The sequence below is a fragment of the Perna viridis genome, chromosome 14, assembly GCF_037379345.1.
Source record: "Perna viridis isolate PV_CMFRI_1.1 ecotype Kerala chromosome 14, ASM3737934v1, whole genome shotgun sequence".
NCBI lineage: Eukaryota > Metazoa > Mollusca > Bivalvia > Mytilida > Mytilidae > Perna > Perna viridis.
In genome coordinates, this window is record NC_142458.1 from 13,750,183 (window position 1) to 13,765,930 (window position 15,748).

A 15,748-nucleotide genomic window follows, 5' to 3' on the forward strand; every position below is an offset into this window, starting at 1 on the left:
TGACCTAATTCAATCTTTCTATGCCAAATATTGATACACTTCTACACAATTGGAAGTTGTAAACTCCAGTCAATTTTTCGAGCATAGGTTGCGTTAAGGAGTTTGCAATGAACATCTAGTAGAGAATTGGATCACCATCTATATGATTTTAAAACTGTATTACTAGCAAATATCGATTAGATATTTTTGTACCGAGCTATATATATCCTTGCAATATTTCATTCAATTAGAACCACAAACGCGTCACTTACGCATTAAATTAGTATAACGATCTCATTCATAAATTACAAGTTCATCAACATAAAAGGAAATATTTATTGTAATTGCACTTATCTGATAAAATATAATTCTGTATTGTGATTATGTTCTGAATGAATGACGATTAAAAGGCATACTCGTATAGATCCAGGAAGTCTATACAATCCATGATAATTAAATAGACTGACTGCGTTTCTGTAAAAAGGTAAATGATATTTTACTGACTTCGTTCAGTTTAACTCTGTTAATTTTTTATAGTTAGTTACGTAGTTGCGTAGTCATCTTCCCAGAAGTTTTTGTTTTCTTTCTCATTTGATGTTTCAATATCATATCGGTCATGCACGATGCTTCGGGAATATTTTTGGATCAAATAAGGTTGAATAATTACCGGTAAGTGAAACACTGATTATTAGTACGTTCATTTATTCACCGAATTTGTGAAATGTTTGCAAGTGTGCGTGTATGTGTGTGTTTGAATTGATATACACCATTAACCTGAGGGTTTGTTTAACGTCCTTGACTACATTTTTTGGTCTCGCACGGATGGACACGGGCGCCAGACGATATTTCATATGCATAGGTCTCTACGAGTTTGTTAACTTTGTGATTGAATATAGAGAATGAACATACATAAAAAATCCCGTGTAGTGTTTTTGTACTTTTTTATGTGCGCATTAGCCGTATTGGTATAGAAAAGTTGTCGCCCTTATGTATTTATAAACTTTTAAGTTGACGCAGTAAACCGTTAACATAGTTTCAACATGACTGTATTTGGCCCTGACTATGTACACAAATACACATAACTGTATTTAGAATTGAAAATAGTATCGAAACAAACGGTCTTATTTTTGGGAAGCCCCATTTTATTAGTTGTCAATGACAAACTTTGCATCGCAAATTTGACAGTTCTAACATCGTTGGGAATTTTTCAGACCTTTTCTATACGTTTACATATCTTCCCTGTATCAATTTGATCCGATGGAGCAGTGTAGTGAATAGAGTCATCACATTCTGAGACGTTTGTATATATATATATATATATATATATATATATATATATATATAGATATAGATATAGATATAGATATATATATATATATATATAGATATATATATATATAAACTTGTCGATAATTGATGTAAAATAATCTATGAAGAATCAATGACGAAAGGGACATTCTATTAAGAAAACAAAATTTATCACTTATATAAATTCAGAAAGTTTCAGTATGCTGTTCACGAGTTTAAAGGAACGAGCAACATAATGGGAAATGAGGAGAATGGAATAGTGTAAAGGAGATCAAAAGCAAACTTGTCCGTCCATACGTCTGTCTCTCACTCTTTTGTATCATGTCTTCCTTAACTGCTCCTGAGGACTTTGTGTTTGATTCTTAGGTAATGCCATTGTGTACCTGCTATTTTGGTTTCTGATACACAGGCAAATATTTTTCACGTGAATTTCATGTGAAATTCACATAAAATTAACATGATTTTCATGTGAAATTCACTAAACACGAATTCCATGTGAACATTTCGTGTGAATTCCACGTGAAGGCTCCATTCACCCGAATTTCACGTGAACTCTGTCAGTTAGTTTATTTGCTCAATTCAGGTAAAATTCATGTGAAATTCGTATGAAAATCATGTGAAATAATTTTGCTTGTGTATCAATTAATTTGGGGTTTCAATTAACAGTTCATGGAAGTTAACTTTAAATTAGATTGATGATAGAGATACCATAGTATTAATCCTTCAATTTCTACATTGTTTGAAGGATTATTACGTAGTGCCATTTCTGCCTTGTTATACTTATTTCCCATCTAAACAATTTTGGCATTATTACAGCGTTACTTGAACTTTACCGTTGATTCCAGCAAGATGATTCAATTTAGCCTTTATCTTTAAACATTTGTATGAAGCTTCCGTGCATCTTATTTTGGACTGCTTTGATTTTATACTTTATTTTGAGAATTAAATATAAAGTCACGAAAATATAAGTATGCATTTGTGTCATAGTGGTACAATATTACCTTTTGTGAGCTTTTCTCATAGTAATTTTAGTTTAAGTTAGTGTAAGAGCTCATTCTAGAAAAAAAACCCATTTTATATTAAAGTTTGCAGACAGGTTTTATTTACTACAAAACTTAAGTTATCGAAATTCAAAATCGCATTAAGGCAGACACAATACTGAACGCTTCCAGAGCAAGGGATATCTTTAATTTGTTATGCAGGACGCTTACCCAATCGGTGTACCTGGTCCCCGCTCCCAGTTTATAATGCAGTGCTGGTCTTTGTCCCTGGATTACATTTTTTATATTTCCGCGAGAATCTCGGTTACCTTGATTACTCTGTCTATTTGGATTCCTTAAGTTAGTTTGTTTCATCTGTTCATCTGTGGTGTTTCGATTGTTTTTTTTTTTTTTTTTTTTTTTAGATTTTTGTTTTCTTATATTTGTTTTTGTTTTTTTTTGTCAAGTCTTTGTCAAGTCTTTTTCCTTGACTCATGCATATTCTGTACCTCGTACTAAATGTTCTCTTCAATATCGCTATATAGTTGCTTTTAATGTTTGATTTCATGCAAATATCTTAATTATTGTTTGCTGCATGTAGATGACAGACTGTCATTTAATATCTTTACGAACACAGATAATTATATGTTCTTAAACCTCGGAACATTGGTGAATTATAGATACATATATAGTTCAAAAAGTACCCCCAACAATGTAGATAACAATAAATTTAACAGGTTTAAAGAATAGATTTAATCTTATACCCTATTATTACAAATTTATAAGCGTGAACCAGTGAAGCATGCTGCATTAGATTTAATTTGCTTAAGTCACGGGGCCGATGCATACTGACTGATACATTCCGATTCTTAATGACGGTAAAATTAACGACTTTAGATTTTTCAACCCTGGAAACCAGAGAGCAAATCTTGCAGAGGAACTTATAGTTCTGTAAGTGTCAAAATACACATAATTTGGTTTCAGAACTATCAATCATGAAGCGAAGTGAGTGATTGAAATTGCACTGTTGCAATGCATGCAGCTTGTCAGTGAACGAATGTTTAACATACTAACATAGAGGAACGTGATAATTGATATGCAAAACAAATGTCGGGTGTTCTTTTTTTTGAATGAAAAATAGAAGCGACTACCCTGTGGTGGATCATGACAAAGATTTCCGGTGGTTGGAACGCGGTTTCTTTTGTTTTTTTAAATATTAAATTAAATACAGTTTTTAGCAAAACAGAATAAAAAAGAGAGCCTGGGCATATCATACTGTAAATCATACAGAAAGGCCGATGACTCTACTGTACATAACACACCAACAAGTGCCAGGAGAGACAGAACAATGGAGTGTTGTTAAATCCTACAAATAAAGACTGAATGAAACAATTAGCATGTCGCATTTACCACTAAAATGACAACAATCTTTGTTAATGACAACAGCTGGCCGAGTGGTCTAGGGCGCTGGACTTTGTGTAGGCGGTGTTGCCGTAGATGTCAAGTCCCGCGGAGGGAGCGACCAAATTTGCATCGCAAATTTGACAGTACTGACATCGTTGGGAATTTTTGAGACCCTTCTATAAGTTTACGTTATCTTCCCTGTATCAATTTGATCCGATGGAGCAGTGTAGCGAATAGAGTCGTCACATTCTGCGACGTTTTTATATATATATATTGTTCAACATTTGAATAATCAAAATAGGTTAAGGAAATTTTATACTATTTGTATTACTTTAAAACTGATCTCCCATTCCAAAGCTACATTCCCCATCCCTTATTCTCGATTCACCACACCTCTTCCACCATATACCATAAAAGGGTATGTTTCCCCAAACAAGAACTGTAAGTGGGATTATGATAACAAATTCAATTCACTACGTAAAAGAAGTTGTATAGCTATTAACTAATTTGAATATACTAAATGTATTAAACCAGGAAGTTGATCGTGTCATTAAAAAAAACTTGTTCAATTATCTTGAAATATTCACTAAAGTGTTCGTGTGTATTTTATGTAAATTACATGTATTTGACAGTATTACAAGTAGATGACTATTTATACTAAGTATATGGCTTTTTGTGATAATTTCTTGTTTTTCAGCACGTGTCACGAGAAAATATCAAGTTATAGCGTTTGGTTTGGCGCTTAATAAAACAATTTTATGATTTTGAGAATAAGGTACACATTTATCATGTACATATAATAAACAAAACTTCACGAGTTTAACTTCATGATAATACGAACTTACATCTCTCCCGCTCTTTTTTTTTTTGGTGTTTGATCTGGACAGAAGTATTTTCTCTTTCACTCTTACGAAAAGACCATATATGTACAAATATAAATCATATCTAATGTGATTTTATTCATTTCCCTGTGAGACTCACAAAATATGTCTTGAAGCCGTGATTTATTTTGAAGGCCAAAGTTTTAATTTCCAACAGACAACATGGCAGATGGATGCGAATTTCAGTATAACGAAGATGAACAATACCCAGTCCCGGAATTTTTCAAGAAATATCAAGACAATTTCCCCATGTATGTCGTGGTAGCTGGTGGTTTCTGCGGAAATACAAATTATGATGATTATAGTAATGATCAGGTATGACGAATTTACAAAGTTAACTAAACCAATGATAATACTTATTTGCATTTATGTGAAGCATTCCAAATTAATTATCAATCAAAGAAGTGATTAAGCACGAGAACGAAAACAAGAAAAACAGAATGCATTCGTTGGGATCTTAAGGGGTAGGTCTATTTGTACAATAAACAACCTTCTAGTCGCCAAAGAGGAAGCACTTTCTGTGTGTCGGGCTTCTATGAGTGGCGCCCCCTACATCAATATGCATATTACTTGTGAAACATGTAATTGGACAAATAAACAAGAAATAAATCATCATGGTTTACATAACTTTTACCGTTTTGGCGTTTTTTTTTTTTTTGTTTTTGTTTTTTTGTTTTTTTTTGTTTTTTTTTTGTTTTTTTTTCATTTTAAATTTAAAATACAGGAATGCTTGTGTTTTTCAGATCAACTGTCCCTAGTTCATAGACGTATGTTTTCATTTGTTATATATTTCATGTTTATATTTTTATCTTTTTAATGACATATCTTGGAGATTTTTATAGGGAGCATAAGTAAATTTTATATCATATTAAGGTTGTTCGAATTCATCGTTGGATAAAGCAACCACGAGTTCTTGGTCGAGTAGTCATCGATCTAAACAGACCAAAGGAAACGTTCCTCAATATTCCAATTAATGACAGACATAAGTTTGTATTAGTCAAAAGCTTCAGAGAAGGTATGTTTCTGCTGTTATACTTCCGACAAATACTGTAGATCACAGACAGACATACTATTCCTGGCGGTTAGACTCTCTACTAGTTCCAAGCATCTTCTCTATAGTTCTATTATCAACTATTGACTGTGATATCCTAAAACTAGATGTAACAATCCCAATTTCGCATCACGCAATTATTTTGTTTTCACCTGCAAAACTTTTTTTCTGGTTTACTGGACAAGTAGTACTTGGTGCAGTAATTGCGTTTCAACCGCTATAGCCTTGGTTCCCTTGATTTTTCTTTCACCTTTGGAAAGGTGAATACACCTCTTGGATTTGGGCTGATTAATTTTGAAATAGTTGCAATCTATGAGCATTTAAATATTCATTGCTTCCCATCGTAGACCACATAGCTTCTCAATTTGAATGAATTCCAGTTATGCTAGATCCTAACTTTGTTGCTACTTCTTGGAGACTTGATTTTCCATTTGTTTATACCCTTGGGCAGATAGATTTTACGTTAGTTCATACATCTTGGCAGATAAATTAATACTCTACGTTTGTTCATACTCCTTTACAGATAGATTCTACATTTGTTCATACCCCTTTACAGACAGATTCTACATTTGTTCATACCCCTTCGTTCATTGATGCTGCATTTATTCATACCCCTCCGTAGATAGATTTTCCCTTTGTATGTAGCCTTGGGCAGATAGATTTTACGTTACTTCATACCCCTTTGCAGATAAATTAATATTCTACGTTTGTTCATACCCCTTTGCAGATAGATTACATTTGTTCATACCCCATTGAAGATAGATTCTACCACTGTTCATATCCCTTTGTAGATAAATTCTACATTTGTTCATACCCCTTTGAAGATAGATTCTACCTCTGTTCATACTCCTTTGCAGATAGATTACATTTGTTTATACCCCTTTGAAGATAGATTCTACCTCTGTTTACACCCCTTTGAAGATAGATTTTACCACTGTTCATATCCCTTTGTAGATAAATTCTACGTTTTTCATACCCCTTTGCAGATAGATTACATTTGTTCATACGCCTTTGAAGATAGATTCTACCTCTGTTCATACTTCTTTGCAGATAGATTCTACATTTGTTCATACCCCTGTGTAGATTAATTCTACGTTTGTTCATAACCCTTTACAGATAAATTTTACCACTGTTCATACCCCTTTAAAGATAGATTCTACATGTGTTCATCTCCTTGGGTGGATAAATTCTACGTTTGTTCATACCCCTGGGTGGATAAATTCTACGTTTGCTCATGCCCAATTATAGATAGATTCTACATTTGTTCATACCCCTGGGTGGATAAATTCTACGTTTGCTTATGCCCAATTATAGATAGATTCTACATTTGTTCATACCCCTGGGCGGATAAATTCTAAGTTTGTTCATATTCCTGGTCAGATAGATTCTCCATTTCATAGCTTCCTAAGATTACAATATCCTCACTTGTTCCCTTAATGGACACCTTCATCCTTTCTTGAATATATTTAGGATATATACATGGAGATCCTTTGCTTGATGTCATATCTAGGCTGAAAGCTTTACTACTTTTCAAAATCCAAAGGCAGCAAGATTATCTGTTTGAACCATTCATTTTATAATAGATCTTCCCCTTGTTGCTATTTTTGGCAGCTAGATCCTCACTTTATTTTTTTTAAGGATAGCAACTGCGTTTTGATCTTCCCCTTGTTTTCAATGCGATGCAAGATTAATCACACTTTTTCCTCCTTACGCAACTAAATTTCACATTTGATGCCTTCCTATTCATACTAGATCACTCCCTTGTCCCTTGTTGCCAGTGCGAGTAAGGATCTCTAGACATTAAGACATTCAACCACATGTCAATATCTCTACGCAGCTAGATTTTCAATTTGACTCCATCATGGTCATTTTAGATTTCCCCTTGCTGCTCATTCTGGACAGCTATATCCTCATATGATTTCTTTTTTAATGGTACATGTATCCCCTTCTTCTACCTTGTGCAGCGACATCCAGTTTGACTCCACATTTAAAGCCTTCCTATTTATATTACACCATAGCTTCTTACCATCTATAGACAGCGACGTCCTCATTTTTTTCTTTTTAAGTAAAGCTATATATATATCCCCCTTGTATCATCTCCAGGATATTAGATCGACCAGCTATTCAAATTCCTGTTAACAAGATTCCCCATTCGTGTCTTCCATAGCAATAAGATCATCCATTTGTTGCCATTTCTTAGTAGCTTATTTGATTCATTGTTGTGTAGCTACATATAGAACAAATGGAAGAAAGACTCGAATATTAATGTATTTCTTGCGAGTGTTAAATTAATATTTTTCATCTCTCGCTAACAAAGTCACCTCTTCTTCACATCAGTAACAGGTAGAGGCTTACCTAATTTATCAAACCATTCCCTTTGCCTTTCCTAGACAACTCGGTCATCATGTGATCTATTCGCGTTTGGCTAAATGCAGGTCCACCTCTTAGTGTCATCCTTTTGAAGCCAGATCTACTATTTGCTCGCTATCCTAAGCACCTGATATTTGATCACGACTTATTTAGACTAGAATATTCCATTGTTGACATCTGCATTGGGCAGCTAGATCCTAACTGAATTCTTTTCTTTAGGGTAGCTGCCTGCAAACCTTAGATGTAATCTTTGTGCAGCAATATTAACCAATTTTCATCCCTAGACAGCTAGATTTTCCATTTAAAACTTATATTAGGCCCCTGTCATGTTGCCAGCTCTGGGAAGCAGGATTTTTTTTCTTATACTCGACGCCAGTTCAAGACCTTTTTCGATTTAATCAATTTTCTTCAGCTGTTCTTTTATCGAGGGAAAGTTGTCTTTCTTTTTATTTGTTATGCGTTTCGCAGTTTATAAAAACCAAACATCAGTACTTACGATTGATATGCATCATCAAAAAGAATTTCATAATTCCTTACAAGAAATTTCAGTTGTAATTCCGCTGATTGTTGACAAAATACTGATAAGTACTTTTTAAAAATTTCTATGTTGACCAATATGAAATTTCTCTCTAAATTTGAAAATAAACAATTATTTAGTAGGAACGATAACCTTCAGAAGATTTTTTGACGCAAAATAAGGCGATAAATCCGTTTTCGTCAAACTACCGACAAAGGACAATCGTCTTGGAAACAAAATTACGACCGATTTGACAATGTAAACATTGTGATCTGGATTGAAAATGTCGTAGAATTTGAACAATTCACATTTTACGGAGAAGACGTCTTGTGATATTTTAAATAGGTGGGTGACAATAAAACTGTAGACCAATTTTCATTTCAAATTTGATGTTCAAATATGTTCTGCATGGGAAGCCGACTACGGACATCTTCCTTGGCAGCTAGATTTTGCCATAGTTTCTTTCTCTAGGTAACATCATCTTACACCTTATTTTACACTCACTAATCTTCGCAGCGAAAGAAGCCAGTTTTCTTTTATCTTCCTTTCATTTGTTCTCCTTTCTAATTTAACAATTTCTCCATTATTGTTCCTTTTTATCTGTTGCCTTTTTCATAATAATTATCATATGTGTGACGCTGCTATTAAAATAACCCTTGCTTCTTTACACAGGGCGTGAAATTCTTTTCAAAGAAACACAAGATAATTTTTGTTATTTTGAGTACAACAGAGGCGTCAATTTTTTTGTTAGAGTAATCACTGGGACCAATGATAGGAGGGTAATCAAAAGAATATATTTCAAGAATAAAGACTAGAAAGAAAAAAAACCACGTACGCAACAACGAATATGAAATCACCACAATAACTACAAAGACACAAAAGTAAATGAGCAACTCGGACTCCATTATACACAACCAAATGTGCCACATATGATAATCATATGGTGTTCGATTCGTTTGATAATCATATGGTAATCATATGATATTTAACATATGATAGTCATATGATTATCATATGATTCTCATATATTAATTTTGGCTTAAAAACATATGACAATCATGTTTGTGAAAAACATATGATTATCATATGATAATCATGCGATCATCATATGTAAACCGAAACATATAATAATCATATGGTGCTCGTTTTATATGATAATCATATGATGCAAACCATATGATTCTCATGTGTAGCACATTTGCCTGTGTAAACTGGGAGCATGGGCCAGTTGATTGTGTTGGAGCCAAATGAAATTGAACATTTATACACATACTGAATCAAACTAACAAACAATGTCTTGATCTTGACATAAAACAAACAAACAAATCACAATTGTAAAGACCAAACAGGAATGACATATTTTTAAAATTAAATTCGTAGTTACTTATACCTGCTTTTGTATGTTATCCCGTGCATTACCCATAATTGTTTTCTTTTACAGTCGGTGAACCTCAAAATATTGGGAAAATTTTAGAAGAAAACCAGCCTCCCCTTATTGTCAAATACGTTGGAGAATTGTATACATATGGAATGAAAAATTTAGAGAACCAACATATACTCATTATAAAGACATTTAATGAAATATTCCTGCAAGGAAACTCATTAATAGATGGTAAAGCATTTCGGTGGCGGATTCAGAGAGTTCAAATAAAGAGGGACCAGAAAAAGAGGGTTTCGTGCTATTATTTGCTAATTTTTTCCCAAATGTTGCACGAAGTTTTACGACAAAAGAAGAGTTCGGACCCCTCAAACCTTTAGATCCGCCACTGCATTATTAATCACTCTAAAATTCATTTCACCATTATAATTCACCAGAAAATTAAATTCACCAGTGGCTGGAGTGAAAAAAGTAACTGGCCTACGCTATGCTCACTGAACAAAAATTCCAGAAAAGTGTTTTCGTATAAATCATATCGAAAAGATGATTAGGTTCGCGAAGCGTAAGTCTTTTTACATGTCCAAGTAACTTCGACTCGGAAAATTCGTTTTTCTTCCCTATCCGGAAATTTATGTCACGCGCATGCTCATTGATTATTCTGCCGTCAAAAAAGTGTTTATTTCGAGGTTAGGGTTTAACATCACCGAAGTTTTCTGACTCAGATATCGGAAGTGCTCATTACACTTTTTTTCTGGATAGTCCTGAAATCTTAATGGCAAAGACTGTTTATGCGTTTTACTGTAAGTGTTTCCTTCACATAGATCATCTGAAAAAGCGTTTATACGTTATGAAGATATTTTTTGAATTCATTGATTAAATAATGCTATTTGTATAATTGCACTGCCATCTCTACAAAGACGGGGCGGATATACGTGTACATCTTTTTATATAGATGTGATATCAAAAAGTTGTTACATTACGCGAAAGACTTACATAAGTTTCAGTAAATCAATATAAATCTTGACAGGTGTGCTCCATCCGACACCAGCATTGATGGCTTTATCTCCAGAAATATGGTTATCCATTGTGACGGGATATAATAATAAACCACAGGATAAATACCTGAGGAAACTTCAGTCGATGGACATCTTTGTAGAGAGGAATGTTAAATTCAAGGATGACGGTTGTCAAGGTAAAGAAAGCGCCTCGGCGTATTTTTTTATCTAATTTAAATCATTATATACAAGTCAGTTGAATTTCCCGTTATCTTAATACTAGATTAGGTAGTTGATATAGGTCTTTTCCAAGGAACTCGAAAGGATTCTTTACATAACAGGCCCCAGGACATTGGGAAATTTCGTTTTACTGGTATGCTTTCTCGTTGCCCTGTGGTGTGCTTAAAAAAGTCTTGAATAATATAGGAGTGATAAGCCTAAAACTATATCTTGAATTTTGTATCAAAAACTCTTTTTTCAGAAATGGCTCTATTCGATCGAGACGATTCAACAACAGGAACCGGAAATCCCATTCCTTCTGATTTGTTGCCAAACTTCAACGAGGTGGACGATATATACGAAAATTTGGAACCAGACCTAGACTGGGTTCCGCCTTTGCCAATAAAACCAGGTGAAAAACCAGGTTTGCCAACGAGAACTGATGATGGACTGCCTCCGATGGACGTTAATGATACCGGTTCAAGTTCTTCGCACGTCAGTGACAAAACTGTTGACGAAGTTTGTGAAATTCTAGATGTTCTTAGTCTGTCTAAATATAAGGGTGCTTTCAAGGAACATTTAGTTGATGGTGTGCTTCTGGAAGAATGTAATGAGAAAATATTGACAGAGTGTTTTAAATTTCGACCGATTGAGGCCCTAAGGTTAATGAAATATGTCAGAGAAGGGCATGTGCCAAAGTGATTCTGAAGAAATACTTGCGTATACTCAAGCTCCGAACAGCGTCTGACGTTCGAAATTCATTCCAGATGCTGCATGTAGCTTTTTCAGAAAAGGAAGAGTCATGCAAAGTCGCAAAAAAAAATGAACGATTTCATGCGACCTTATCTGATTGTGAAGCGACATTTGATTTGAATAATGTCCGAGTTTCAAAAGACCTGTCTGCAGCGGTTAATAAATGTTGGGTGGAGCTTGGTAAAGACTACATTGAATCGTGACTTGCAGGTTTGCAGATTTACAATTATAGATAAATTCTGAATGCAGAATTAAAACTCTTATTTCATATTGTTTATTTAATAAGGTGTAATTATAAACCTGAACTCTTGGCACGAAAGTACTCTAAACAAAATGGTCGTTTTTAATTGCATATGTTGTGTCCAGCTCAACCTCATGCTATGGTATGCACATAGCTTTCAAGTACCAATCCATATACACTTTATTCACTGCCAATATAAAACAAGCCATAAATTCATCTCCCGCAGAATAAACCAAATATCAAGTATAATTACTCATGCAAATAAGGGTAACAACAAAAAAATAACCAGACACCAATTCTATTCTTAATCAAATCAACTCTAAATTAAATCTGACAAAATAGGAACATTTGCATTACATCACCGGAGTAGCTGGTACCACCATGTTCCTGATTTGGTACAGGCATTTCAAACATAATGGTGGGTCATATCAGGTTTTACAGCGCGCCAAACCACCTCATACTACTGCGGCGTGAATATACTGGTGTTGATTAAATATTATTTGAATGCTATAGTGTTATAATGGGTAAATCAGTAATTACATCAGCACACAGAATAATTTGCAAAAAGTATTTTTTAACAAAGAACTGATATCTGAAAGAAGAATTTGTTTAGACATTTTGAGACACATTTCATCATACCCCTGATTCAGGAGTCTGTTACCAGACATTTATGGATATAAAGAGTAATCAAGGGAACCTAGGTTATAGCGGTAATCAAAAGAATGTAATCCAGTGACAAAGACCAGACATTGAAAACAGACATGCACAACAAAGAACATAAGGTAACTAAAATCATACATACAAAGTAACAAAATCAAATGAGCAACTCCGACTCCACTAAAAACTGGGATAATCTATAAAGAATCTCTGAAGAATAGCTTACACTTTCTGTAACTCAGCTTCCTGATGGAGATAATAGAATTCAAGCCATAGAAATATCGGGAACTGCCAATTTACCTATCTGATTAGAGAATGTGTTTATGACAGCGCCAAGAATCAAGAATGGATTAGACCAACATGACAACACTTAGCCATCCTAAGGTGAAATCTGTACATATACCAACATTTACATGACATTGTCATAGTAGGGGACTTGAATGCTTCATTCCATAGGATTTATCGTGACCGCCAACTCTCTTTGTTTAAAAAATTACGAAACTGGCTTGTAGAGAATATGTATACCTATAACCAAGGAGATTACTCTCAAATAGATCACATCTTGCGATACATCAGAAAAATAATGATAATCGGCCTCTTTCAGCATCATCAACTATTATGGAGAAGAACCGAATCAACACCTCAGACCATCTACCGGTGACTACAACCATAAAATTTGAGCTTAAATAAAAGCAAAGATTAGTAAAAAACAGTCTCTAGCAGAAAAATAAAATGGGAAATAATAGAGCTCAACGTTTATCAAGATTATATTAAAACATTTCAGTAAAAAAGACCACAACACTAGAAGTAAAAACGGTATTGAACAGGCAGTAGAGGATTTCATTAGACCATAATTACAGAAAGCTGCTGAACATGCAACTACAACCGGCTAAGAAAGCTAAACTTACGCCAAAAAAGAGACTCAAATGGACGCCATAACTACAATCTACCATTAAAAAGTGGACAAAAATATATTATTCATGGAAAGTAGCCGGAAGTCATAGATAAAAAAAATCGGTATACTGGAAAAATAAATGATTGTATTGCAAGAAAGAAAGTTCGTAGAATCCAGAGACAACGAGATGCAGAAACAATAAGAAATACATAATCTTCTGCAAACTTGTGAATGCACAACGTGCGCAAAGGCATGCAAGATGAAATAATGAAGATTTCATTGACCCTAATGACATCAATCACGCGTTCATTTCACATTTTGCAAGTCTGTAGAAACGCCCAAACAAAAATCAACGTTCGCCAATAAGCATCAATACACGTGTGATAGATTTCATTAAATTAAAGTATGCAATCGCAGAAATCCTATATCTTCGATAGAGACTCGTGTAAGAACCTATTAGGTTTTTACATGTACCATCAAATTGAAATCTTGCCCTTAATTAAATGAAGAAACGAGTTTTTATATTTTATGATTAACTTAGGAAAAAACCATTAAATTTTAGGAGGGCTAGGATGAAATTTGAAATAAACAAGAGGCCCAGGAGCCTGAATCGCTCACCTGGTTAATTTTTTGTCTTTCAAGGGCAATAACTCTAACAAGAAGTTGTACGACAATTTTGACTCCATGAAGACTTTTAATAATAAGAATCATTTCAGCAACTGAAAGTTCCATTCTATTCATCATAGTTTTCCAGATACAGACTGAAAACTAAAAAAAAAGTCATTTTCACCTCTCAAGGGCAATAACCCTTACATGGAGTCGTCTGACAACTTCGATCCCTGGAGACTTTTGTAGGCCTTATAATAAGGATATTTCAGCAATTGAATGAATTTGGCAAAACCTAACGGTTTGGAAATATATGCAAAAATCTGTAGTTCTATTTTTAGTAACGGCGGCCATGTTTTTTAACAGATCAAAAATCCTAACGGTCATTTTGTGTATGATACCCTAAAAACAAAAATACCAACTATCATTGAATTTTGTATAGTAGTTTCTGAGGAGAAGATTATTGAAAGTAATAACATCAAAAACAGCAAAAAAACGTCCAAAAATGGGCAAGAACTCCAACATGGGTCAACAGATTTTCACTAAAATTTGACCATAGATATATCTCATCATGCTGAATACTTTTAGCCATGTCAAAATTTGGCTAAACCTAACGGTTTTGGAAATATATGCAAAAATCTGCTCTCTGACCCCTATGTTCTATTTTTAGTAACGGTGGTCATGTTTTTTAACCGATCAAAAATCCAAACGGTCATTTTGTGTAGGATACTCCAAGGAACAGTCATAAGTTTCATGCAAATCTATTCTGCAGTTTCTGAGGAGATGTTTGAAGAAATTGTTAACGACGACGACGGACGCCAAGTGATGGCAATAGCTCACATGACCAACAGCCAAGTGAGCTAAAAAGGTAGGATTGAAAGTTTAAGAAATAAATTAAGCCAGGACTGGCCATTAGAAAAAAGGAAAAGGGCAGTATCTATTATTGCATCGTAGCTTTTGTTTATATTTAAAAAAAAATCGGCGCTTGTCGCCGAACAAAAAAGGCAGGACCTATTTTCCCAAAAACAAAAAGCAGGATAGAAAATGTTATCGTAACACCCCCACCTATAAAAATCAAATGGTTGCTGCTTAATTTTAGAATGAATAAAAAGGAGTATATTAGCATACTTTCTAATTTTATCAGGCAACCGTAATTACTGTATATATTCCGTTAAATAACAAAGTTATTATTACAGATTAAAAAGCAAATACGTCAATAGCTCAAACTCATCACGGTTCTGGCTTATTATAATAATAATAATAGAGCAAAATATTGTGGTATAAAGAAATTACAAGATTAATACAATCTATAATACAATTACTTTTTACTCATACATGAAATACGTATTATGAGTATGTAACATGATTACTCAATGTTATTTCAATGGGTTGTTTCTACTTTTATAACCTTACAATTTAAACCAAATATTTCCTGGACGAATTTCAGATGTAGATTTTCAAATGGGTCAAAATCCATAAAAGAGCAAAATGCGCCCCAAACCTAGCTCACATCA

At 34.0% G+C, this 15,748-nt stretch overlaps 1 protein-coding gene across 3 annotated transcripts; it reads left to right on the forward strand.

The window, feature by feature from the left end:
* Positions 1–284: 284 nt before the first annotated feature.
* On the forward strand, positions 285–12,103 carry LOC148598300 (uncharacterized). 3 transcript variants are annotated; one of them, XM_088561990.1, is made up of 6 exons: positions 285–463; positions 4,687–4,867; positions 5,426–5,567; positions 9,932–10,102; positions 10,896–11,060; positions 11,345–12,103. In XM_088561990.1, the coding sequence occupies exons 2-6, from the start codon at positions 4,715–4,717 to the stop codon at positions 11,782–11,784; spliced, it is 1,071 nt and encodes a 356-aa protein (XP_088418116.1). In that variant the 5' UTR covers positions 285–463; positions 4,687–4,714; the 3' UTR covers positions 11,785–12,103. The 3 variants fall into 3 exon arrangements, with proteins under 3 accessions (XP_088418116.1, XP_088418115.1, XP_088418117.1); XM_088561989.1 differs by having other exon boundaries at positions 457–648; XM_088561991.1 differs by lacking the exon at positions 285–463 and adding an exon at positions 3,877–4,446.
* The last annotated feature ends 3,645 nt before the right edge of the window (positions 12,104–15,748 follow it).